At 33.0% G+C, this 27,003-nt stretch overlaps 2 protein-coding genes across 4 annotated transcripts; one reads left to right on the forward strand and one right to left on the reverse strand.

Moving 5' to 3' along the window:
- Window positions 1-3,257: 3,257 nt before the first annotated feature.
- Window positions 3,258-9,674, reverse strand: LOC148621462 (multiple inositol polyphosphate phosphatase 1-like). Of its 2 annotated transcripts, none has more exons than XM_088575882.1 (6): window positions 9,583-9,674; window positions 7,900-8,640; window positions 7,503-7,624; window positions 6,618-6,733; window positions 5,990-6,361; window positions 3,258-3,775 (listed from the first exon to the last, which is right to left on the reverse strand). In XM_088575882.1, the coding sequence occupies exons 2-5, from the start codon at window positions 8,621-8,623 to the stop codon at window positions 5,992-5,994; spliced, it is 1,332 nt and encodes a 443-aa protein (XP_088432008.1). In that variant the 5' UTR covers window positions 8,624-8,640; window positions 9,583-9,674; the 3' UTR covers window positions 3,258-3,775; window positions 5,990-5,991. The 2 variants fall into 2 exon arrangements, with proteins under 2 accessions (XP_088432008.1, XP_088432009.1); XM_088575883.1 differs by having other exon boundaries at window positions 7,900-8,637; window positions 9,583-9,644.
- Window positions 9,675-12,779: 3,105 nt separating this feature from the next.
- On the forward strand, window positions 12,780-24,470 carry LOC148621463 (uncharacterized). 2 transcript variants are annotated; one of them, XM_088575887.1, is made up of 2 exons: window positions 12,780-12,917; window positions 23,029-24,470. In XM_088575887.1, the coding sequence occupies exons 1-2, from the start codon at window positions 12,854-12,856 to the stop codon at window positions 23,916-23,918; spliced, it is 954 nt and encodes a 317-aa protein (XP_088432013.1). In that variant the 5' UTR covers window positions 12,780-12,853; the 3' UTR covers window positions 23,919-24,470. The 2 variants fall into 2 exon arrangements, with proteins under 2 accessions (XP_088432013.1, XP_088432015.1); XM_088575889.1 differs by lacking the exon at window positions 12,780-12,917 and adding an exon at window positions 13,093-13,233.
- The last annotated feature ends 2,533 nt before the right edge of the window (window positions 24,471-27,003 follow it).

The raw sequence follows: 27,003 nt of genomic DNA on the forward strand, positions 1-27,003 counted from the left end.
TCTTTATTGAAATGGACGAGCTTGATCGTTTGTCTCTCAAAGGTGATATAATTATCTCCATCTGCTAAAACAATGGAAAACAGATAAACTAAGGGATATCCGTTGATTTTACATAATTATGCCATCACTGCAAAAAAAGTCTCATCTCTTATTTAGCATTATGTTCTACGCATTTGTAGTCGTGTCGCTGATCATTCTTTTCTTTATATATGGGACCTCAATGAAAGGGTCAGCACACCGTAGAACAAATAGAAAACACAGATTTGGGTTTACCAAACTTTATATCAATTTTACGTCCTTTCCGGAAGAAAAAGACGGTTTCATCCCATGGAAGCTACAAACAGAAAAAGTCAGCAACGTTGCTTTAGAAAAGAACGGAACATCCATCCGATTCGTCACACAGGATACTATATCATTTTTGGCTATTTAAATATTCACAACAAAGGCAAAGTCGCAGAAAGCGTCATTGTTCATATAATAACCCGTAGAAAAATTCCAAAAAAGTCTCCAGAGAAAGTTCCTTCTCAGCGACTCCGGGAAATGTTTCCAGAGATACTTCTGCCAGGCACCCGTAGGTCAATATCGTTTGGATCTGATTTTGATTTAAGAAAAGGAGATACATTAAGTGTAAAGGTCAAGGGGTCAACATTAATTTATCAAAGTTCAAATGTAAGTCATTTTACGATCCGATGGTTCAAATGAATCATAAAAAAAGTTAGAAAACATGTCTGCTATGTAAAATTAACAAGATTGGCGTATAGTAGGCTAATATTAAAGTGTAAATATTTAATTTTATCATTTTCAATTTTTTTTTCTTAAAAATTGAACAAATATTCCATAAATTACTAAAATCTTGCAAATAGGTAAGAAGTAAAAAATATTATAAAGAAATATTTGTTTTTTTTAATTTAATAAAAAAAAAGCATCAGAAAACGCCCTTATAACATATCATTGTATTTGTACGGAAGCTATATAATAACTGAAGCGTTGGACTAGAAATACACATTGCTTTGTTATCAAGAGTAAACACATTATGGCGGATGCTCATCATTAAAAAAAAGTACATTCACACAGAAATATTATATCAAGGCTTTTGTTTCTTTGATCTACAATTGTTATATATACTGGTGGACTTTTTAGATAAACCACATTTGTATTTGTAATTTGTAGTATATGCGGTCTTCAGGAAAATTTACACAAATCTGAACAATAAGTCGTGGAAAAATGCTGTCGATTAATAACAGTTTTAATACATTCATTTCATAGTGTCGCTGGCTGTATATCACCAGTAAATGGTCGCTCAAATAGAACTATTGTAGTATAAAATAAGATTTTTACCCCTTATCAAATTAAAATCTATGAAGATTAAAAAAAAACTGACCAATGACACTTCATAAAGGCAAATAGTGAAAAATAAAAATATTCTGCAGAAAAAAAAGTATCCTTTATTTGCAGCCGGTTTGTAAAAGAAGTGTGAAACCATCTATAATATTTTAACACAATAGTCTGTATCCTTCAATTACAGAAATAATGAGAATTATGAATATTCAAAAAGAAAAAAGAAAAACAATTTTCCTAATCTGGTCAGAGGAAGAATATTTTGACAATTGTTCTGCCCCATCAAATGGTAAATAATAACCGTTAGAGATGTTTGTTTGTTATAGACTCCATTCTAAATTTAATTTTTATATTTAGCTTTTTTTATCCAATCGGATGTTTTTTAAAGATAGTTAAAGATCCACAACAATACACAACACACATAAACAACACCATGACAAGTGTAGGGTGCACGATGCCTTTTGTAACAATCAATGGTGAGAAGTTGATTTATTCATCGAAATGTGGAATGGAGTATTTTTCATGTATTGGCATCATGCTTATTGCAATATATATAGTACATTTTCAAATTTAAACTTTCGTTTTTGATTGATATAAGTATATTGTATAATATATAACTCATGCTATAAATATGCCTATGTGTCAAAATGTTCATGTTTTTACACTGTAATGAAAAGTATCGTTAATATTGTATACTTTTATCTACACTATATTCTATTGATTTGTGAAATTGGCTAATGAAGATAAAGTCTATCTTTTTTTAGATAAACATTTGATTTTAAAGCAACCTTTTTTCGAGGAGATAGAGGAAAAACAATGCGCATAATTTGGGTTTAGGGAAGTGCTTTATGCATATTTGGTTGAAGTATACATGTTTTGAATAATTTCTTTTTATAAGTTCGGTAGTCAACTGAACATTCACGAAAACGATTTTTCATATCATTCTGTTCATATTCAAATGGCGCTATTTTTGTTTGGTCACTTCTACATTAGAAATGGACATATTAACTGACAATTGTACATTGGGAGTATTTATATCATAATTCAAAAGAATTTATATTTTAAACATACCTATGAATGAATATCCGGGTTCACATTTAATACACACGTAATGTTTGAGTGTTTTAAATTCCATCAGTGTGTTAAGGTATAAAAATAAACAAAATGTAATGAAAAAAAGGCTAAATGATAATGGACATAGCTGTCTACATGATATTAAAGATATTGTTGTGAAAAGTTGTCTACTTATTACTTTTATTTAATCATCAGTTAAGTTTGGGTTAAATTAGTAACGATATTTCCAGCCGCTTAACGCAATAGTCGACATTATGGAGATGATCATACAATTGAGTTTACCTGCCCTAGTTGCTGGAAGCCCAACTCGTGAAGCGTTCTGCGGATTTTGATGAGGGATATGGGCCATCGGTAGATAATCATAAAGCCAGATATTTTGTCGGAAGTTTGTAAAGATAGATAAAGAATTGTACGCGTTGTAAAAGAGGTATCACTCACAGTTACAGCAATTCAGATTGGTTGATTGATTATTGATGCAATGTTATAATTCCTTTCAGATAAGTTGTTCCTTTCATCTACAATTCACTTTTATCGGTTGAATAAGTAGATTTTAGCGGAAATCAAAAGGAATCCAGGGATAAAGACAGCCATGGAACACAGGCACACATAACAAAATACATAGAAAAACCAAAATAATACATACAAAACAACAAATGTAAACGAACAAATCGGATTCCACTAAAAACTGGGAGCATGGGCAAGGTACACCGATAGGGTAAGCGTCCTGTTTTTTTTTAACATTCGCTGATTGCGTCAAGTCAAGTCCGTGATGTACGAAAGGGTAGGGGGAAGGAAAACTATGACACATTGAAAAAATACACATACAAACTCAAAAGAAAATAAAATAAACTCTTATTATTTATTAGTGAAACGATTGCATAATTAAACATTAACTCCTATCCTTTAATCAATAGTATTTTCCTATTAACTAATCAGTATTAATGTAATGTTAAATGAATGTGACTGTTAAGCAGCAGATAAGTCATTTCTGTTTATATTAAATGTGTCTAGAAAATGTGTTCACTTTAAAACCATATATATCAAATTTTTACGAAAATTATATCTACGAAATTACAATATTATGATCATTCAGTGTAAGGATTACAAAAAAAAACTTTTTTTAAATACACAGAAACACTGTTTATTCTTTTTCAATGGAGGTCAATTATTGGAAATTTATCTATACACTACCAAAAGTTCTTATCGGCCAACAGAATTCTTCATTTTTTACAAAGACATTTATATATTTATAATTAATTCGTTTCTTAATGTCTATTTTTAATTTAGTCACGAATCAGCGCTTTTTGTCTGGTAACTGGCAAAGGTATTCCAAACCTTCTTTCCGGGTCATTGTATTGTTCGCCTGAAAATTTCCAAAATATGTAGAATCAACACGAAAACAATAAAAAAAAATGTTACGTAACGTGCAACACAACACAAAGACAAGATTTTAAACACAAAAATGAATAATACGGCATTTGCGTTCATCGCAATATGGTAAAAATGTTTAATGCTTTATCTAGATTAAAATCGTTTGTAGTTTTTTTTCAATCGAAATGTTTGATGCATTGAAACATAATACAATTTTTCTTATTGAAGGTTCGACTTGTTTGTTACAGATTAAAATGTGGTGTTTAAATGATAATTATATAAAAGTCTACTACTGTCAATTAAGTAATGACATTTCAAAAAGGTAATTAATTGCAGAAATGCAACATTTGACAATTGTCATTCGATCCCGTAAATAAAAATCAAGATTTTGTGTCGAATTTGAGGGCTTAACTGTGTCCACTTCATAACAAACTAACAGTCCTCGACTTAGAACTCAAGAATTTGTACGAAATATCGGCAAATACATACCGAAGCGTAAGCAATGAAATGATTCAAATACGTCAAAACAAAACAAGACCTAAACGTGAACCTATGAAACAAAGACGATCAGCACACACAATTAAAATCTGAAAATAAGGGGAAAACAAGACGTCACACAAAAAAAACTGAAGCACTAGCAATATGATCTCCCACAAAAAATCGGGTGCTCTGGTAGGGTAAGCATGTCCTGCTCCGCCAGCAGCACCCGTTATATTGCTAGTGAGTATAATCCGGTTATAATCTTGTACAAATAATGCAGCGACACTTGGCAGACACTATTCACACTACGGAGAAATCATTCATTTGAAATGAATGTCATCATGAAAATTGTTAATGAGTGGAAGTTTCACCGTAATCGTATGTTATTCGAAAAACAAAATTGTTATGTCTTAAAAGTACCTTACAAGTATTTTGAAAATTTTAACCACATTATGAAATTGTTTTAAACCTATTCAATGTATATACTAGAGAAATACAGATACTTATATTTGGTTACTCTTTGTGTTGAGAATTTGTGTATTTTACATAGTACATAGACGGCTCTGTAGGAAAGTCAATGTAAATACTATATGTTCTGTAAAAAATGTCTATTTCAGACGGAGATAAAATGTTTTCTATAAAGTTTGGAAAGAACAGTACCACCTAGTTACAGTGATGAAGTCAGCAATAAAAATACCAAATATCTCTTAACAGTATAAGTCAAAACTTACTTTCTCCTTATCTTGTTCTGTGTACCGGTACATAGAACAAGATAAGGAGAAAGTAAGTTTTGACTTACAGAAAACCAACGGAAGAACTTTCAAAATTTTGCTTCCAACCTCATGCTGTTACAAAGAATGTGAAGTGCACTTTTCTGGAGAGGAAACGTTCAACCAAGAAATTTAGCACAAAATGAAGACGAAGACAAACCTGATGATGTCCCATATGAATATCAACCATTGTCTTCATTTGACCCATCAGTAAACCAATCGAAGAACAACAGATTAAACAAAGGCTTCCCGTTAACAAGACCACTGCCAAAAATATCTAGCTATAAAGAGAAAACTTTCATTTTTAGTAGTAGACGTATCTTCTACGTTTTTATAGTCATATTGCTGACCATTCTTTTCGTTATGTATGGGACGATGATGACTGGGTCAACACATCGTAAGGATAATACTGGACACAGGTACAAGTTTACCAAACTTGATATCGATTTAACGTCTCTACAAGAAGTAAAAGACGGTTTCATCCCATGGAAGATACAAGCAGAAAACGAAAACAACATCGCTTTAGAGAAAAGAATGGAACATCCATCCGGATTCGTCAAGCTGGATACTACAGTATTTTGGGCTATTTAAATATTCACAACAAAGGCAAAGGCCCAAATAGTATCACTACCTAATAGCTAAGAGGAGGAAAACCCTTAAATAGCGCCCTAGACCACTAGACCCTAGTCCCGTACTACCATACATCGTGTACTAAGTTACAGCCCTAGATTAATCCTACGGGGAGGAATGATCCGGCCAGCGAAAGCTATATTTTTTATATAGCCTAGCTGGCCGAGCGGTCTAGGGCGCTGGACTTTGTGCAGGCGGTGTTGCCATAGATGTCACAGCGGTACGAGTTCGAGTCCCGCGGAGGGAACGGCATTTCTAACATCGTTGGGAATTTTTTATATATATATATTACTGTACACTCAGAATAAAAATGGCTAAGTACTAACATTTAACCGACTATTTCGCCTGTCGGAATTTGACACATCTGAGCAAAGTTACACTGCTCGTAGTATGCCTTGAATTTTGCCTTAAACTCATTGTATGGACATGTATTGCTGCCACAGGCTGGAATAACCATTGCCTGTCCGTTGACCATCATTTTGACGAGATAATTTTCTGGTCCAGGACCTCCACAGTTGTAAAGGATGAAAGCAATGTGAGCCGCAAATGGCGTTACTTTGCTTTCATAGAAGATTCTGTTTCTCATAGCGTAGAACGAGTCAGCTCTAAGTGGTGGGTCGTCGTGGAATAGTCCTAGGGATGAGTAAAACTGGTCGGTAGAAGTTGAGTGGCCGAAGCGGAGTGTTCCAAGCACGTACCTTGAAAATTATTCAAATTTAGAATTCAAAATTATCTTCGTTCCCAAACAATATTAATACTCTTACTAGTCCTAAGTTTAGGCGAGTTTCATTTCTTTTTTTACAACAGTTAAGTTTGTTTTGCAACTCTCAATTGATCAATTTGATATACATGATTTTTACTGCATTTTTGCATTATTTCAGAAATGAAAATCACAAAATTAAATGCCCAAATGACTACATGCATGAAGACCTTAATAAAAGTTGAATTACTTACTCTTGCTTGCTGTCATAACCACTGATGGCATTCTCGAAAGACATGAAGACATCTTCCCATATAGTACATGCCATTTTCGGTATCATAGGATGGCCATACATTATTGTATAGTAGTCCTGAGTAAAATTTTTAAAAAAATATTGTACCAATGAGAAAAGATTTATATTTTCTTTTACTTCTTTTCCTTTGTACGTATTCCTAAAATTATTGGAAGATTTTCCTTTGTTTTGTTACAATGTTATAATCTATGTAAGAGTAATTAAGGGAACCAACCAAAGTTATAGCGGTAATCAAAATAATGTAATCCAGGGACAAAGACCAGACATGGAAAAACAGACATACACAACAAAGAACATAAAGTAACCAAAATCACACATACAAAGCAACAAAAGCAAATGTACAACACGGACTTCACTAAAAACTGGGAGCATGGACAAGTTGAACCGGTAAGTTAAGCATCCTCTGCTTTTCTGAAACACCCGCCGCTCATATAAAGTCAAGTCCGGGGAAGACGAAAGGGGAAAGGAAAACTATGTAACCAATATGTAGCGGTAAAGAGACCTCAAGCTGTAGTGTAAACAACATAAATTTGATATGTGTTATGAATGTCATAATAAATTTAGTATATAAATCAGTAAAGAAATGGTAAGGCATTCAATATAGAATATCATACGAGTTTATGCCTATCACATGTCACAACCACTCCAAGACACTTCTATTTACCCAAGAGCTTGCTCGAAGTGCAGGTGAAAGATTTCGTTCAACAAATCATGTAAGCAAAATAATTTGGGATATGTTCCCTTAGGAGTTTTCCAGCTAGTCTGTAATCCATATTAAAACATACAATAAATCTTAGGCCACAATAGATATTTTTCTAGTATTTACCTCCAAGTCATGCTCATAGTTTACAACTTCTCTTTCATCCTCTGTCATTAGATCACACCAGTCCGTACTGTTTCGTACTCCCAATTCAGTCGGACAAAGCAAGTAAATTAATTGTATGTCATCTACAATAAATCGAATTTCATTAAACTGTGTTTAGGTTTTTATAGACGCGTTCTTGTTCTTGTTGAATCACGTGGTTGTACTATGATTGTCTCAGACTTGTCTATTGAATGTTCATTTTAACTAGACATTTTATAGTATAGATATTCGGTTTTAACTCTTGGAAATATTCTTCACAAAGTTTGATCATTTTGTAAATATACACACAACCGATACAAGTTTGGTTTGTTTTTTGTATATATTACCATTAAAAAAACGGTTTTTTAGATTAATATACCCTTTGTTAGAGATGCATTCATTCCCAATCTATCAGAAACATTTTTAATGACACTTCTAAAGAGGGATGAATTTTGGAACTGTAGTTGTTGCTGGTTATTTGTTTCGTTGTTCCAAACTGAATACTCATAATAAGGGCAGTGCTCGTAATTTCTCATCAATGTGTCATTCTTAATTGGTTTGATGTCAGTCCTCCCAGTTCCAGTCGTGCTCTTTGAAAGCGAGTAATAAAACTCCGATGCACTGGTTCGAGTACGCTTCTTTGATGATCCTATTAACCTAATCGTTGACGGTGAAACTTTATCATGAAACATGTCATACAGTCCCGATCCATACAGTTTTCCAAGGTAGTGTAATTCCCATCGGCCTAAGTCCTCTATATGACCATGCGCCTTTGCTGGGAAGTTTTGCCATGTTTGTAGGAACGGATAAGCTTGAATATTTGATGCATGAGCGAGTATCTTTGCCTTGAGCTGATCGAAAGCGACGAAATCGTCTGTTGCTGGGTATCGAGCGCCATGTCGACCAACGTAGTTAAGATTAACAGCATTGCACGTGGCTCCATTATTAACAATATGCGTCAAATTATTTGTAGGCATTGTAATATTTTGGAATCTCCAGAAATAAGAACATTTGTGACCAAATAGATTGTTGCCCAGTCCTGTCATTATATCACTTTGTGAAAGTTGCAAAGCGCAAAACAGAGTTGCGACAAGCAACAGCATATCTATGTCGTAATCTTCTGTAATAATTATTGGTATAATTATTATGAAATATTTAAAATATTAGGCAAGAAAGTTCGACTTGTTCAGAAACAATATGATCTGAGTGTACGGTCGGAAATTTAGGAGAAACGTTGTTGTGACTTAAAAGCTTAGCAATGCCACCAAATGTTTTGAAAATAGAATTTTATAAGTAAAAACTTGGATGCCTGGGTTGAGCAAAATTGTTTTGACAATTCAACAGCCATCTGGCAGTTTTTACTCGAACATTTTTTCCGGAAATAAATGGTATCAAAAAGTTTGTACGTCGTTCTAACCTGGATTTTGATAGATAAATACGACTGTGATACATGAGCCATATATGCTTTCCGTAAAAAGGTGAAAAACAAGTTTTCCATAGCATTAAATATTTTCAAAAGTGTTTTTGTTGTCTTTAGATAAATGAGATCTGAGCGGTCAAATAATGTTGTCATTACTAAAAAGGTTCTGTTCGCTAAGAATGCAAGTTACATTTCACAAAGTTTAGAATAGAATAAAACACTGTTTTTCCCCCGAATAAATCGGTGTGTAAAATCGGACCATTCATTCGCAAAACAAATGAAAATCCGAAGCCTTAAATTGACTCTATCTTTTGTCGACGCGATGGTAGCCATATTTGTTTAAGATGCGAACATTGAATTTACACTGTTGTAAAAACTGTCATCACCTAGGTCGTAAAAGCAGAACAACCAATCAAAATGCACGAAAAGGCATATGCTAATGAGATATGGATTATTATAATTTTAAACTAATTATTATTGGAGTTGCTGATCAAGCCTAAAAATGTATTTCTCCTCTAAAACGTTTATTACAAAGAATGTAAGTAACATTTATTATGAAAAAGTGATTTCGAACTGTTCTGTATAGTTACACCCATATAACACGAATTTTATTTTATTCAAGATATAACGAGGAAAGCCTACCTGACAAAACTAAGAACTAGATTCAATAATACAGTCTGCCAATCGTGAGTTTGATATAGTTCAAGTACTATAAATATGACCTCAATCTCGCCTTATCTGACATTATTTCATTATTACACAAGATAGCTGTTCTTTGATGTTCATGTAAAACATGATAGAAAACATGGAAAGTGTTCTATGTGTGTGATTTTTAAAAGAGCAAAAAAATTATTAATTCTTTTTCGAACTTTAAGATCATGTACAGAATAGACACGTAAAGGTCATGACTAAACTAATTATGCGGTTATACCTTTCAAGTTCCTAACTCAGGTGCTTAATTATTGTTATAGCTTAAATTCACAATTATCGAAAGTTACTGCGAACAATTAAACCTAAGGCACGTTTTATCGTGTGTGTCCATATACGATGTATGTATGGCAATTGCATCAATATATCTCAAGAGTGAAATATTTTAAAGTCGGAAGAACTTAGCGATGGAGATTTAAAATGTGAATAACTTTTCAATAACATCGCTAGTTCTCAAATCACTCAAAAAAAAATAATGTTAACACAAAATTGATGTTTTCTGCAGTTGTTCAAATAATATCTACTAATGGATTTATTTAACCACTTTGTTTAATTCAATTCAGCAAAATGTGAATATGTATAAATATCTTGGCGGATTGAAAATTTATTCATACTACAATCGTTATATTATAACAGTAACTAAAATGTATTGCCAGTGTATATATGGACAGTATATGACACTTTGGCTCCTCCTACTTTCCTAACCTTGCACTAACTTAGTGCTACAATAATGTGACTCATTTGACATTCTCTGGTAGAACTTATTGGTGCTGCATTAGGCTTCCTATGTCTAAATTATTGGCTTTGAATACTTCTAATATACAATTTTATTTTGAATAGTAAATTTCCCAAGTATTTGGTTCTAATGCTGCTAATGAGACTTTACTCCTCCTGAAACACGAGTACAGTGTACCGATATTTGCAATATATACAGTACTGTTATATTTGTATTTAGTGGCGTCAATTTCACAAAAAGTCGAAAGTGTAAAATTGAATCGTAAGTTATGACGTAACAATGCTTTTTCCTGTTATGACGTCATTACTTACGATCAACTTTACACAAAAAATCGTAAGTGTAAAATTAGTCGTAAGTTATGATGTTATAATAGATTAAAGTGTTGTGACGTCACAACCTACGACTAATTTTACTCTGACGATTTTTTGTGAAAAGGGCTGCAGGCGTCGAAGTCGTAAGAGTTAAGTTGATCATAAGTAATGACGTCATAACAGAAAATAGTATTGTGACGTCATAGTTTACGATCAATTTCACACTTACGACTTTTTGTGAATTCGACGCCAAGAATATACAGAAGTATTGTTTTAAACTAGCAAATATGTTTATATAGCTAAAGTAATTATTCCATCCATTCTTTAGGGAGGAATCATGTTTCGTATGACCAATAGATAATCATTTGTTGAGCTTTAAACTAATACTTTTATTCACGCTGAGTCCAATTTCATGTGGGTAGGGTAAATATTCATAATTTTTACTGAAATGTTTGGTTTTTGCCTTGATCAGGGAAAATATAAAAATATTACTTTTGGCATGAAATTGAGACTATGAGGAAACGCACAACTTAGGAAATTGATTTAAAAAAAACAGAATTTGAAAAAAAAAATCCAATCAGAAAACAACAAATAGGCAATTTTCGGAACAACAAATCTTCTGGAGAGGTTTTGAGTTTTTTTTTTTTATAGATTTGCTATCACATTTTTTTTGTAAAAAAGGAGTATGCAGCTAAAATCAACTCGATATCCAATTGTCATTTAGAAACTATCGTGGTGCTAATTCAAAGCCATGATATAGACATATTCCAGATAACCAAAGTGTCATGATTATTTAAATATCATAAAAGGAGGACTTTAATTCTAATAACAGAACAATACTAGTATATTATTTGTAACTTCGGAATTCAAACTTTGGTTTATACAGTTTACAGTAAAATTTTAGATGGCACCAAACTAATTCGTAAATAAGAGGTACAGAGGTATTTTAAAATCATCTGAAAATGTATTCGTGGGGAGTAACATCTGCAATTTTGGGTCTTCAAAATTTGATCTTCAACATAGACATAGAAAATCCATATAAAATTGGTAATAACAATCATTTGTAAAGAACAAATACATATTTAGACACCACCGATTTTACAATCTCAGTCGTAAACTGGCATAAAGAAGATATTAATATAAAAAAATAGTAAAAACCCAGAGAAAAAAATCCCAAATTGTTCATTTATCTTTCTCCGTCCCCATTGAAGTCCATATCGATAATTTTACAAGTTGTGCCATGAAATCAATAGATTTTCTTCACGATCATTCCGATTTTTCGTAATCATTTATTATCTGTATCTCTGTGTGTAATATAACAGTTGTCCGTCACTCTTATATTGATCTACCTGGTTTCTTATCTGCTTACAATAAAATTGGAAATGGGAAATGGGGAAGATGCCAAAAGATGGAAAAATAAAATTAATTTCGAACCTTTTAAAAGTATACACATGTAGTTTTTGTTCAAATGACTTCTTTCGACAGACCCATTTCACCGATAGCACTAAGTATTAACCCTATTTGTCTCGAAGGACGGTAAAGTTAAATTATGGCAAGCCAAAGTGGACAAAAATCATTCTGTTAATATTAGAAATTCATATGTTGCATTCAGTTACAGTTTTTTTAATATTAGAAAATAGATTTCTGATGTTAAAAAATCGCTTTGCAATATTGCAAAATCAGTCACATTTTTTTAATATTACAAAATTATTTCTAATATTAAAAATTCGTAACTGAATATAACAAACCCATTTTCTAATATTAGAAAATCAATTTCTAATATTAAGAAATCATTTGTTAATATTGCATTTTTAAACTTAAAAAAAAAAACGGTTTTGTGATATTAGAAATCATTTTTTTTAAATATTAGAAAACTCCCATTTTTTTGGTGTCTTTTTTGGCTTCCCATATTAAATCAAACCCGTAAGTATTCATACTTTTTTCGTCTTTTACATGCGCAAAATTCATCTGGTCCTGAGATGATGTATATTTACAAATGGAGGGTTATATAAGAATGTATTTTATTTGCTGCACACCCATGTATATCTACACACGTTTACATACGTACATTAACGAGGCTAACCAATGGGAATTTAATAAGATAAAAATAACTCTGACACAATATTACCTGAATTTTACCGGAACATTTTGAACATCGATGGCTGCTTTTCAAGTAGGGAGGACGATGCCGTACAGTGTACCTGGTATGGTAGAACCAAGTGGTAAGTTTTGTTAAGTTCTTACAAGTCTTTACAAATTTGATTTGTAGCTTTTTTCATCAGTTATATTTGATAAGTTATTCTTAAAAATCGACTAATTTACTTCCTATTTCACAATGATTAATGCCCAAGGGTGGGGCTGGAATAGGTATATTTTTCAGATCACTCATTAAATGATTCAGTAAAAGTTTTGTGTATGAGAATATATCGTTGATGACACAATTAAAACTGTTGGTGAATGGTTTAGGAATGTACGGTGGTTTTTCCAGATAATGGTTGCGTTGTCCAAGTACACGTACATGGATGTGTTTGACAGCTAGTAAGGAAACGTTTTTTTTCTGGAATTTATAGTATATAAAAGAGTAGGATATTAAATTCTCTGTTTTCACATCCTCCGATTACTGGATAACTTAAAACCATAATTTACGTGCTGTAGTTCATGTGACCTCGTTTGTAAAAAAACAACGCTGAATATTGAGTTTAAATTCTAATATTTTTTTATTCACTATTATTGCATTTTTTTATTGTCCTTACAGACCACTTTTTGATTTGTGGTTATTATCTTAGTTGCATTTAGTTGTATTTTTATTCAACTTTTTAAGGCAAGTAATTAACTGTTTGGTATGACAAACAACCTACTTTGTAGACCTAATAACCGAATAACTACATGTAACTTTCCATTAAACATACTTTTTTGGAATGTTAAAAAATTCACTTAGCATAGGCTGACACTATTAATTAAAATATATGAAACTAAACAAAATGTATTGGACTAATTGCTTAAAAGGCAGAGTTCAGTACTGAGTGTGACATGAGTGAAAAATATTTGACAAAGCGAATTAACCGCTGTAATTATCATATACACAATTCGAAGTCATTAAAAATACAAATATGTGTCGGTACAATAACAAATAGTGGAAAAAATAGCTCAAAACAACACAAAAAATCACTAATTTTATCCATAATAATATATATACGAATGTGCTCTGGTACGACAACAAAATGGTAAGAACGTTACTCGAATCAACAGAATAATCCTACATTACAGCTATAGCCATGAAAGCACGAATAAAGCTTGGTAAAGTGATAAAATAGTAGAAACAGAACTCGAATCAACAGCAAAAAATCATACAATACATCCACTAAGACTTAGTGTTTCGCCGATTGTACATTAAAAATGTCTAAATGTCTAAACATCACCAAATGATTACCACAGTAAATATATCCTTCATCAGCATTTGACAATGAGATGTTGTCTCGCAGGCTGATACATTTGAAACAATCGATTCCCAACCAGAAAATATATGCTTATCGACAAGTATTTCTTGAAGCAGGGGACGCTTACCCTACCTGTGCGCCTGGTCCATGGTCCAAATTTTAGTAGAGGCCGGTTGCTCATTTACTTTTGATTGTGTGTGCCTTTTATTTTGTTTATTTCATGTTCTATGTGTGTGTGTGTTTTTTTCCTTGTCTAGTCGCCGTCTCTGATAATATTCTTCTTGGTAATAATTCGAATCATTGTTCCCTAAATGTCCCTTATTAGACATAAAATAGCAAGTGTTCCCCATTCAAATGTAACTTTTGAAAAGTGTTTATAAGAGAGAGTAATCGAGAGAACTAATATTCTAGAGGAAATCATAAGAATGTAATCCAGAGACAAAGACCAGACATGGAAAACAGACGCACACAAAAAGAACATAAAATAACCACATTTTATGCTCATTTAAAACACAAATTAAAGATGTATTTAAATGAATAAATATGGAAAAATCAAAACTAAACCAAACTCCCTTTATACGTAAAAAATAATTTTTTTTATATTTAAATAACAAATTTTAATGTCTTGTATTTTGGTTAATTTGTTGAATTTGAATGAATATATGATACTACATAAGGTTTATTTTTTGTATAACCATGAGAATAGCTTTACTTAATTTACGATAAGACGATTATCACACTCATTTTTGCATTAGGCATCTTAATATTGGAATAATATCTTAAGTGTAAGTAATTATTGGAATCAAACAAAATGGGAAAAATCAAGAACATGTCAAAAACCCTTAAAATCCGGCACAAAAATAATAAAAAAAACTTTTTGCGACCTTGACCTTGAGCGAGAGGAATCTAATAATAAGGGTACAGATATATCAATCAATAAAAAGATGTCGCAAACACAACAAACTTAACAGTCTCTTTTTACCGATGATAACGTACAACGTTTGGCACAGACCGTTAAATCATCTAAGAAAAGAATCAAAAGCAGACGTTGTGCACCAAGTTAACACGGCAACCGCACCATTGTATGCCGAAATAAATAAACTGAAAGAAAAATATATGGTTAAAACAATCTGTTCGTGAAATTCCGAATATGGCATATAAATTAGACGACCTTGAACAGCACAGTCGCAAAAGCTGCATTCGCATAAATGGGGTGCATCAAAAACAGGACGAAGACACGACAAACATAGTATGTGAAGTTGCTAAGACACTTGACGTCGATCTTGATCCTAATGATATAAGCGTATCACACCGTTTGCAAACAGAGAAGTGGCCAAAGCAAATCACAGCTAGGTTTACTCACGCTAATAAAGATCAAAACTTTAGAGAGCGTCTTAAAACATTAAAAATGTTGGAAGACCTTAAAGGTGTCGGTATAAGTCATGGCCTCACTAAACCTCGTGCTAAAATAGCATACATTGCCCGTAATGCTGTGAGAGCTGGTAAAATAAGTAAAACATCCGTTTGGGATGGTAAAATTTTCCTTACCGATAAAGCAGAAAAGAAACGTGATAAAAACGAACATCAACTCCAATGTATTCTAGCTGATTCGGATGAGCCTCAGCGTCAGTTAACCCCTTTTGGCAACAGTCTGTCAAACTCAGCAGTTGCTTATACCCAGTCAAATCATTCGTCAATGATGCCCTCGAGTTTTCCGGTCCATTCTCCTACGAACAATTATCAGGCACAACCTTTGGCACATTTTAACCCTCAGTACCAACAAATGTCCTCAAGCAGTGGAGGACTATCTATGATGTAGACAATGCCTCAAAAAAGTGTCGGGAGATTTAACTAATTTACATGGAAATGGACTTGGTGTATTGGTTGATGGACTTTAGTACATGGAACTGGTCTGCGGAATGGTGTTTAAACACCAAGTCTTGTTAAACGTCATACGGTTAAATATTCTTCTTTATGTGTATAGTATACTGTTCATTAGTGATGTTTTAAATTAACTTATTTTAATGTTGGAGGATTATTTTTTGTTGTTGTTTTTGTTTTGTTTTCTTTTGTTTTGCTTGTTTTTCTTTCCCCTTTTCAATATTTCTCTGTGTAACTTATGATTACTGTGACTACATCTGGTCATTCTAGCTTGATTTTTATCTTATTATCAGAAATTTTACCATTATGGCAAATTCTGTTTCGTATATCTTTATAGGGATATTTCATTTAGGATGTTTTTCCCATTATCTAATTGATACTTTTAAGAATAAAAGAAATAGATCTGTAAAAATACTCTTCTGAACTTATTTTAACTGTAAGACAATCTTTTCATTCATTATAAACTTGAGTTACCCCTCTTTGAACCATAAATTTCTCAATACTACTTGTCTTCGAGCAATATATTAACTATTTTCCCACACGCAACCGGCTACTGTTTGTTTATTATTATTCGTATTAGTGAAATACATATCTTGCATTTTGCATCTGTAAATAGTTGGTTTCTTTTGTTATTATGTAACACAGTATTTTCGTGGTATATATTTGTTTTTTATGACTGCTTTAAATTGTTGTCATGATTCATTTATATGTTTAAATGTTCAACTGTAAAAATATATTTGAATCCGCAAACAGGCCTGTCCTGGTGCGAGTCTTCTCGTGGGACAACGACATTACATAATGTCAATGTCCATCGATGAGTATCATATTAGAATAGGTCTGTTTCACTTGAGAGCCACACGTAGACCTAAACACAAGAGCCTTGGTTTTGATAATGTACTTTTTGGATACCTTGTATGTTCTCTAGGAACAGCTGCTATTTTACCGATGCTCTTAGTATTTCATGTAAATTTCACACATAGTTACTCTCATTTATGTTCTGCTTCGCTCCGTCTCTCAGTTAGCGCTTTAGCGTTTGCTGATAGTAACACGCGATTTCACATTTTGAATTGTGAACTTTTGTATTTTAGTATTATCCTCTTTTGGATGTACCTCATTATAATGCTGTCAGGAGATATAGAATTAAATCCCGGCCTTTCCTCCGTCACGTCTGACGTGTCGTTGGCGTCTACCGATGACTTTTCGTGATTGTATAAATACATTTCCGTCTTTTGTTCATTTAAACACACAGAGCCTTGTTCCTACACTGGATATTCTCGATGTTGAAGTACGTAACATTGATATTCTGTGTTTTAGCGAAACCTGACTTCGTCCTGAAGTTAATGATAACGATATATTATTAGATATTTTTCACCCTCCTTTTGAAAAATAGCCGTATTGGTAGACAGGGTGGGGGAGTAGCCATGTATATAAAAGATAACTTAGTCGCCACCAAGAGACGTGATATTCTTGTTAGAGAAGTTGAAAGCTAATGGGTCGAAGTTAACATTAAGAACCAATAGAAACTTTTGATTGGAGTTTTTATAGACCTCCAGATTCTGATATTCATTCCTTCACTCTCATTGATCATTCCATTGACTTAGCAGTAGATACGGGTATTGACAACATTGTCATCTTGGGAGATTCTAATGAAGACTATCTAAACAACAATAATACGCGTATGAAAAATACTATGACAAACTACGATATGTTTCAGTTTGTTAATGAATCGACTCATTACACAGAAACCAATAGTTCGTGTTTGGACCTGGTCATTTCGAATAAGGAATATCTGACTATACTGTTCATATCAGCCACTCATTCTTCGATTCTATGACACGATACCACTGTCCAACTTTTTGAAACATTAGAATTGAAAAATCCAGTCATGCATATTTTAAACGTCGAATTTGATTATACGATCGATGCGATATTGACGGCTTTCGTGAAAAATTACGCTCGACCGATTCGGACAGTTTTATTTCTGACGCCGACAATAACGTTGATGTCCTTGTTGACTCATTCACAAATATTCTTATGAATTATGCATTAGACACTATTCCAAACAAGGAAATAACTGTTCGCAGCTCAGATCCTCCATGGATGAATAATACCATTCGTCGGGCTATACGCAAACGCTGTAGATTACACAAGAAGGCTAAAAAGTCAAATTAACCTAAACATTCGGCCAATTTTAGACGATGTAGAAACCAATTAAACTGTTAATCTTATTAGAAAACTTAAACGAGATATCCTTCATAGTCTGATCGATAGACTTCGAGCCAACACGTCCGATGTAAAAAATGGCGGATAACAGCCTCTCGGGTGATTGGTTTCAAATGTCGTAATTATGATATCCCTCCGTTGAAGACGAACATACCATTATCAACAGTGATCAAGAAAAAGCGGAAGCTTTCAATCAGTGTTTTTTTTTCTTTTCATCTCAGTCCAAAATTAGTGATTTAAATTAAACCGTACCGGTCTTAGATCAATTCCAGATAGAAAACTTGATGGCTTACTTATCACTGAAAATGATGTCAGAGATATGCTCCAAATGATGGTATCAGCCCTAGAATACTAAAAATGCCTTTAAAATACTTGATAAACCACTATGTGTTATTTTCAACTTAAGTTTAACTGCTATGTATTTTCCCCGTTCTTGGAAACGAGCTAATGTAATTCCAGTCTTCAAAAAGGGTGATAAAAATTGTGTTATTTTTAATTATCGTCATATATCTTTATTGAGTGTCATGAGTAAAATTTGTGAGAAATGTGTATATAAGTATGTAATGAATTTCATTTGCAATTTGTTATCTGAACACCAGTCAGGATTTACCCCTGAAGATCCTACTGTCAATCAAATTTTATATTTATCATACGTTTTTACGAAAGCTTTAGATCAGGGAAAGGATTTACGTATTGTGTTTTTCGATATAAGCAAAGCTTTCGACCGTGTTTGGCATAGAGGGTTAGTTTATAATTACAAAAATGGGTATCACAGGTGACGTTTTATCATGGTTCCGTAGTTATTTGGAAGGTCGAAAGCAAAGGGTGGTTTTGAATGGACACGAATCTTCTTAGTTTTTAATAATGACATTATTGATGAAGTTGGCTGTAAAATAAAACTCTTTGCTAATGATTGATAATGATAATAGCATCTATGCAATTGTTGACAGCCCTCTTCTGGCATCAATCACCTTAAATTTTGACATGCAAAATATGAGTTGATGGGCTTCAAGATGGCTGGTAACATTTAACCCGAAGTAAACTGAATATATGATAAATTGTAGAAATATTGACCCCGATTATCATCCTTGATTACTTATGGATGGTAATGTCATTAAAACTGATCAGTCACATAAGCATATATTTTCCAGTGAGGGTAGCTTGAACAATCATATTATTGAGATGATTAGGAAGACATCTGTCTTTTACGTCTTTTATAGTATATGATAGACAGAAAATCCATGTATTTTTCGTTTATTCGTTCCATGTTTGAATATGCTGACGTCATACTGGATAAAAGCACTGTGTATATGAAGGATCATATGGAGCATATTAACTTTGCGGCGGCACGTGTTGTTACTGGTACCTCAAAGTTGACCAGTCTGAATGTTCTTGTAGAGGAGAAGGGTTGGGAGACGTTAAGAGACAGACGGACAAATCACAAGCTTATTTTATTTCATCAGATGGTCAACAATAATGCCCCAGCATACCTCTCTAATTTAGTTCCTGTTTCATTTGGTGATATTCATGCTTATCATACGCGTAATGCCAACAATTTGATAAACGTACCATCAAGAACTAGCTATCATAACAGTTTTCTTCCGTTGTCCACTAATTTGTTGAATAATCTACCGTTTGATTTTAGAAATTCCTCTTTATCTTGTTTTAAGAATCATTTGAGAAAGGCCCATTCTGTTCCAAAATGTTTTAATACCGGTAAAAGGATGAGCCAGATCTATCATACTAGATTTAGGACCCAGAGTTGTGGACTAAATGCATACTTGTTTGTGAAAAATCTAGTTGACAATCGTTTTTGTTTTTGTGGTCAAGTTGAAAATTCTGAACACCTCTTTTTTAGTCTGTGCCCGGTTTGTAAAACCCAGTTGTCATATGTATGCCCAACTATGTTATAATCCTATTACTATTGATAAATTGCTGTTTTGAGATACTAACCTTTCTGGTAATGAAAATGTCGAAAACTTTCTTGTGACACAAAATTTTATATTGAACACGAGAAGGTTTACTTGATAATCCAATCTGCATTAATATTTCAATAATCAAATAATATTCTGTGGCTTCATTGACTTTATGTTATACTTTATCATTTGGCTTCAATATTTGGTATGTCTGTAATATTGTTGGTCATCTTTGATTTATATACTTTGTAAGTTTTTCATTTGTTTTCTGTTACCATTTCTGATTATGTTTTCTTATTCTGGGAGAGGAATTTGTAAAAGTGTTCGACACGTTCCCATTCAGTTTTTTATATATTCATCTGTATTTCTGAATAAATACTGTTTACACTGAAATTCGGCACTACGCATGCGCGTAGGACTTTTGCAAAGCAGGTTGTCTCGATTGGCCAAAAGATCTCGTCTAGAAATGCATGAAATATCTGCCAAAGGAGGTAATCAATCAACTATCCGATCATACATTTGTGATGTACAATTTAAGAAGTTTTAGTGGAAAGATTTTTGAATATGCGAAGTGTTGACAAAGATGTCCAAGAATAGCGGAATCTTTAAGAACGTTTTATGAAACTTTTAAGTATTAACAATAAAGATGATATTGATATCTTTTTCATGTTTCTTAACGGGTGGATTTAGAAAGAACTTTCAAAATTAGACACGTGGAAATTCACGATTATATATGCGGATTTAAGTACATTTTGGCTTCCGGTTGATGTGCTGGTACGAGAACACAATTAATTCCCCTTGGTTTTCGTTGTATAACGAATATAGTTCCAACTTTGGTAGTAGGTACCTTCCACATTTTTTCATATTTTTACTGGAAACTTATTTGCTGAAGTTTTGCCTCTAATTGGTAGAAAATAGGTTAAAATTACATGGGATTTTTTTTCATTAATCAAATCTGACTAAAAGTTGTGATTTGGTTCAGAGGAAGAAGGTTAAAATTTAGGACTTTTAACTCAGTTCATTTGTCATGTTTACCCCATCTCCGAATTATATGTATTAATTTCAGAAAATGATGGTAAAATTTTCTACAGTTAATATATAAAATCCTGTTTGTACATATCTTTAGACCAGAGAAGTTTTATTCAGTTTGCGCCGGTGGAATTTTTTTAATCTGCTCAAATGTGTATATTGAAATGCACTTGAAAATTAATTGCGGTCTCGTGCCTGCTGTTGTTTTCCCTTTCAATACACGCACTTTTGTTAACAAAATTGAAATATTTATTTAAAACTGATAATTTTTTATTGATACTTCATTCATACATTCCTCGCTCGAACACACTGAGATACGTTTGAATAAATACATTGTATCAAATGACGTTAGCAATAAAATGCGTTTTAAAGTTTGCTAAGAATACAAGGGTTTTAAATGTACAAATACTACTTGAGGCAACATTTCTCTGCCTGTATGCAATAGCAAGAGGATTGCCTTTTGATCACTATTCCGTTTTCGACATCGTATAACCAAAATTATTCCAGTTGTTTGGTTAGGAAACTTTTTAGTAATCCAATTTGGATCCAGAAGTAGCCTGTTCTCTCTCACATCATACCAATAAAAATGTGGGATAAGTATTCCCGCCCATATCATAGGATCTGCCTGGTTTTTACATGGGCAGTCTCTTAAATCAAAATAAACAAACTACTTCCTGAATACAAGGAAGTAAATACCACTTTATGGTATTTATACTTTCTAGCATTCAGTTAGTGTTTTTTATTACAGAATAAAAATAATCTATTTTGAACTTATAAATGTGTTCGGTTTAGACGGGTGTTCAGTTTAGACGGGTGTTCATTTGAGACAGATGTTCGGTTTAGACAGGTGTTTGGTTTATACGGGTGTTTAGTTTATATAGGTGTTCGGTTTAAACGGGTGTTCGTTTTAGACGGGTGTTCGGTGTAAACAGGTATTCGGTTTAGACCGGTGTTCGGTTTAAACAGGTGATTAGTTTAGACAGGTGTTCGGTTTACCAAGGTTCGTTAGGCATTTAACATAGGACTAAACACTGTTTTCCCATAATTTATCGATGTGTAATAAAATGGGATCACTCACTCACAAAGATCAATTTAGAGTCCCAAGGACTTCGGAATTTACTTAAGGCTTTTCAGTGAATGGTCTGATTTTACACATCCATAAATTCTGGGAAAAATCAGGTTTAATCCTAGTAATTCCTATCCAAAACTATTTATCATATACTGATCGTTTATATTGTTGCAGATTCTCATTCAGTAAAATTGACACTCGAATAGCGGCATTCAACGCTGGTCATTTTCAATATTCGAAGTAAATGAGGGCTACTAATAATCATACTCTTTGCTGAAAATGAATAGAATAAAATAGATTATACTGTTTCACGACTTTAACCGGCTCTATCTTTTGTCGAAACAATTTTAGCCATGTTTGTTGACAATACATGGAATTAACACTATTGTAAAAAAAAAAAAAAACTGTCATCGCAGAGGTCGTAAAAGGTGAATAACCAATCGTAATACGCATAAAAGTCATAATTATTAGACTGAAATTATTTTGATATAAAGGGAACATAAATTTCTTGTGTGGACAAGTATTCGGACGATTTCGGGTAAAAACATGTTCTGTTGAATATTTTTCGATCTTTTTCTTTTGTGTGCACAATACTTAAACAATAAAATGCTATAAAGTATGTAAATATTTCCCCTTGCTACTTAATCAAAATGTCCGATGAAGAATCGAATATTGCTAAATGAAGTAGTTGGAGATCACTTGAGGAATACGAAATGTTATATATTTTTTTTAAAATTAATAATTTATCTGTTTAAACTTTATTTAATTTCTTCTTCAGATATGGAAATCGATAATATTTCTCTGGGAAAGACCTCTCAGTTGGATAATGACAACGGTGCTAATAACGTTGTTAGTATCCGAAAATCAAAGGATGCACTAGAAACCCATCAACGAAATCAGAACTTTCATTGTCAAGAATTTCGTAAATACTTGGCCCCTACAGACGCAAATTCGACAGAAGCTGACCAAGAGAAGCCGGAACAAGAAGACAAATGGGAATTTGGACAGCGTGAAGATAACAACTACTCATCAAAGGCAGGTGTGGAACAACCGATGAATGCACAAGATGAAGATACCTTTAATGGTAAAGAGGCAAAAGACACACCATTACTAGAAGAAGGGTCGAAGCGTAAAGGTCACACAAATGTGAAATCAAAGATGAAAAACGTTTGTGTGGCAATGGCTTTTCTTTTTTTCGGGTCAATAGCAGTTGTTTTTTTAATCGAAAGGAATAAGCATCCACCCTCAAACCAGTTAAATAGTGCAGATAGTGCAAGTATACTAGAGTTTAACAATTTTTTTATTGACTTTAATTCGTTTCCAGAGGGAAATCGTGGTAGTATTCCTTGGCTTTATGATGAGGCTACCAACTTTACAACCATAGATAACGGTACGACTATACGCGTTCGTAAAGCTGGACACTACGTCATTTCAGGGAACTTCAATTTTTACAACCATGACAAAGACACAAAAAGTGTTACTATATACATAATCGGTACCAACAAGCTCTTCCCAGAGAGAATTCTTCCAGGCAGTCGTCGCTCCATTCACTTTAGTGCTGATTTACGCTTAAAAAAAGAAGATATATTAAGGATTGAGGTCGACGGGTTAAAGGACATTTACCAAAACAAGAAGGCAAACCACTTTACGATTCGTCGGTTTGCATAAAAAAAATGCCTCATAAATAACATGCTGTACTGTAAATGTGCGATCAATTAAACTTGATTTGTTTTTATTATGCACATCGTGTCCCTACTTTGTATCTTATAACATATAACAGCTGAAATGGTCAGATTTAATAATCAGTAATTAATTCCTTTGAAATAAATATCACCGATCATACTTTCAGGTTTTTTTTTGTTAATAAATTCATGTTTCCAGCAATGAATTTATCTTATTTATTTTGAAAACTAAGACAAGGCACTTTTTAATACAAATATATACGAATTAAAAAAAATGTCAAGCAATTAAGCAAACCTTGTCGTTGTTATTAAACACACATCTAGCATCTTGTATAGCTATAGTTGGCTTCTTGATTGAAAACATAGTTGATTGTATACTTGAATTTTAGTTCAGATCATTTGCTGATGCAATAGTTGCTGGTTATTTATCACATTATTCATGTATTCATGTATTTTCAAATGTATTTATAAAACATTCACTTGTTTCTTGTGTACTTATCATTTTCCTTTATTCTAATAAACTGTACAAAAAATATAATTAATGGCCTTAAATATTCATACAAGCAAAACAACACAAAATATCACCAATAAGCAACACAAGAACTGACATGTCTTAAATGCATCCATGTTTGCCCCCTTTAGGGTTTGTAGTAAAAATTTGTTTGCTTTCCAAATGGGTTACATAAAATTCTTTCTGTTTAGATGTACATAATAACGAGTCATTTTGGGTAATAACTCTTATTATATTGATTAAAAAAATGTACATTGGTCTTCCCAAAATGAACTTTAAATTGAAGAGACAGATAATACGCCTTCGTTAGCTGCATACCTAGATCTTAACTAGACATGCAACACAGGATGTTTGAAATCGAAACTTAAAGAAAAACTGGATATCAGCTTGTTTAATCAGAACCCGGAAAATGTGAAATACATAACTTAAGGCTAAAAACCACTAATTCCACTTTCCATAGGCTTCTATGCTAATTTCACAATATTCAATGGCTTCTCTGGACTTTACCTTAACTTTAACCTGCAGAGGACTATATATCATCATGATTCTACATATGTCAGCTCACAATCCTCAGAATGGCATGTGGGGTTAGCAGACTTGCAGTGCAGTACTGGTCACCGGAAGTGAAGGGTCTATAAATAGCATGGGAAATCCCAGTGTTTTCACAAGATAGGGGTATATTTAAAAATCATTATGGAGATTAGGCTTCACATCACAAGAAGCAAAATGCACCTATAAAATGTACAGAAATGTTTTTCCTTTCAGAAACTGTTTAAATTTTTTAAATAAAATGAGAACTTTTTTCACAGCACTATGAGGAACAGGGGTAATTTCTGCGTAGGACTATTTTTGCGTACGTTCCGAATGCTGATTGGTTGAATTGGTGGTCTGTAACCATAATGCAGTCATGGGAACTAACATAAATATTTCTAGCACTCACATGTATGCTCTCTTCAAGTACGGTCTTGACTTTGTGGGTGAAGGTAATGTGAAATGAATACTATGCAAGCAATAATAGGAATCCACAGTAATTTATAAAGTATATAAGTAAAATAGATTCTTTCAAATACCTGAAGCATGGACCAGATTTTAGACAAAAAAGAGCATACTTATGAAATCCTCTTGTAAGGTAACGATGATTATGGTACGAATACAAATGTCTTGACTAAGGATTTCATCTTGTTTTCTCCTTTGGTATACTTATCAATTTTTTAATAGTCCGTGACAGGTAAAGGATATTATATAGATTGTGAATCGTTTACCAAGTTTGAAAGTGATCCCTATAGTGATTTCAGATAATAAGATTTTTGAAAAAAGAAAAAAAATAGAGACGGACGGACGACCGGCGCAAAATGATGACAACAGCTCACTCCATGTTTATGCCGGATGAGCTCACTGATATATTGATATTTGCATTATGTCGGACTATCGACCCGTTACACCATCGAACTGTCAGACCACCGACCGGTCGGACATTTGCATTATGTCGGACCTTTGAACTGTCGAACTATCGACCCGTTAAACTATTTGTATTGTTGGACCATCGAACTGTCGGACTATCAAGCAGACCCCAGTGTAACTATAGGTACTAGTATCGTATTGCATATACCTTAGTGGGTGTACGTCAAAACATGGATGCTGTAAAAATATAGTGCATTTTCTTTTTGCCTCTCTACAAACTAATGTTTTGTCAAAAGATATGAACAATGACTTATGAAATAGAGCAAACATCACACTGTAAGATGAAGATCTTTTTCAAAAGAAAATGTAACATAATAACATAAAAATGTCCCACTGAAAATGTTGGTTTGGTGAGTGGAAAACGAAAGTGAAAGTAGGGAAAATAGCTATTTATAGTTCAAGACTACTTTTCTGTCCGATCTTCGTGGACTCACCCTATTTTCTTTGCGGGAAATTATTTTTTCACATGTCCTTAGAAATGCTACATAAGTGAAAGTTTTATTGAATCAATTTACATATTTTTTTAAAAATCCTAAAAATATGCATTTCACTATAGAAGTCTATGGGAAAATTAATACGATACTGAGACCTATATTAATATGGTTGAATAAGATCAGAGCATACAAAGTAAAACATTCGAGTTATTCTTCTTCCTACATTTAATATAATCACTCGAAGGGCATAAAAACTTAGTTAATTCTCTCTACTTACTAAGTGTACTCTCAAGCATAGGTATTTAAAAAAAAATTTGAATGTGGTAACTTAGACCTTTAATTTAAACAGATTAAGGAGGTAGATCTAGGGTAAGGGACACAACTCTTAAAATCATTGGAATGTTTGTATTCAGCATTTTACATCAATCTTACGTAAGCATCTAATTAACTTGGATGCATTTTATTCTGCTTCAAACGAAATATTGAGAGGCTTTAGTGAAATTGAATGTGATACAAACATATCACTGACTGCATGAGTTATACCCTCAGTCACTTAAGTATTTGTTTGATTAATTTCCAGTACTGAGTATGTTTAGCCAAAAAAAAGAAAAAAAAAACAATAGACAGACAAACCTGATTCTGATTGTCTTTTGTTTGTTTGTTTT

Source organism: Perna viridis, chromosome 3 (genome assembly GCF_037379345.1).
Source record: "Perna viridis isolate PV_CMFRI_1.1 ecotype Kerala chromosome 3, ASM3737934v1, whole genome shotgun sequence".
NCBI classification, from domain to species: Eukaryota; Metazoa; Mollusca; class Bivalvia; order Mytilida; family Mytilidae; genus Perna; species Perna viridis.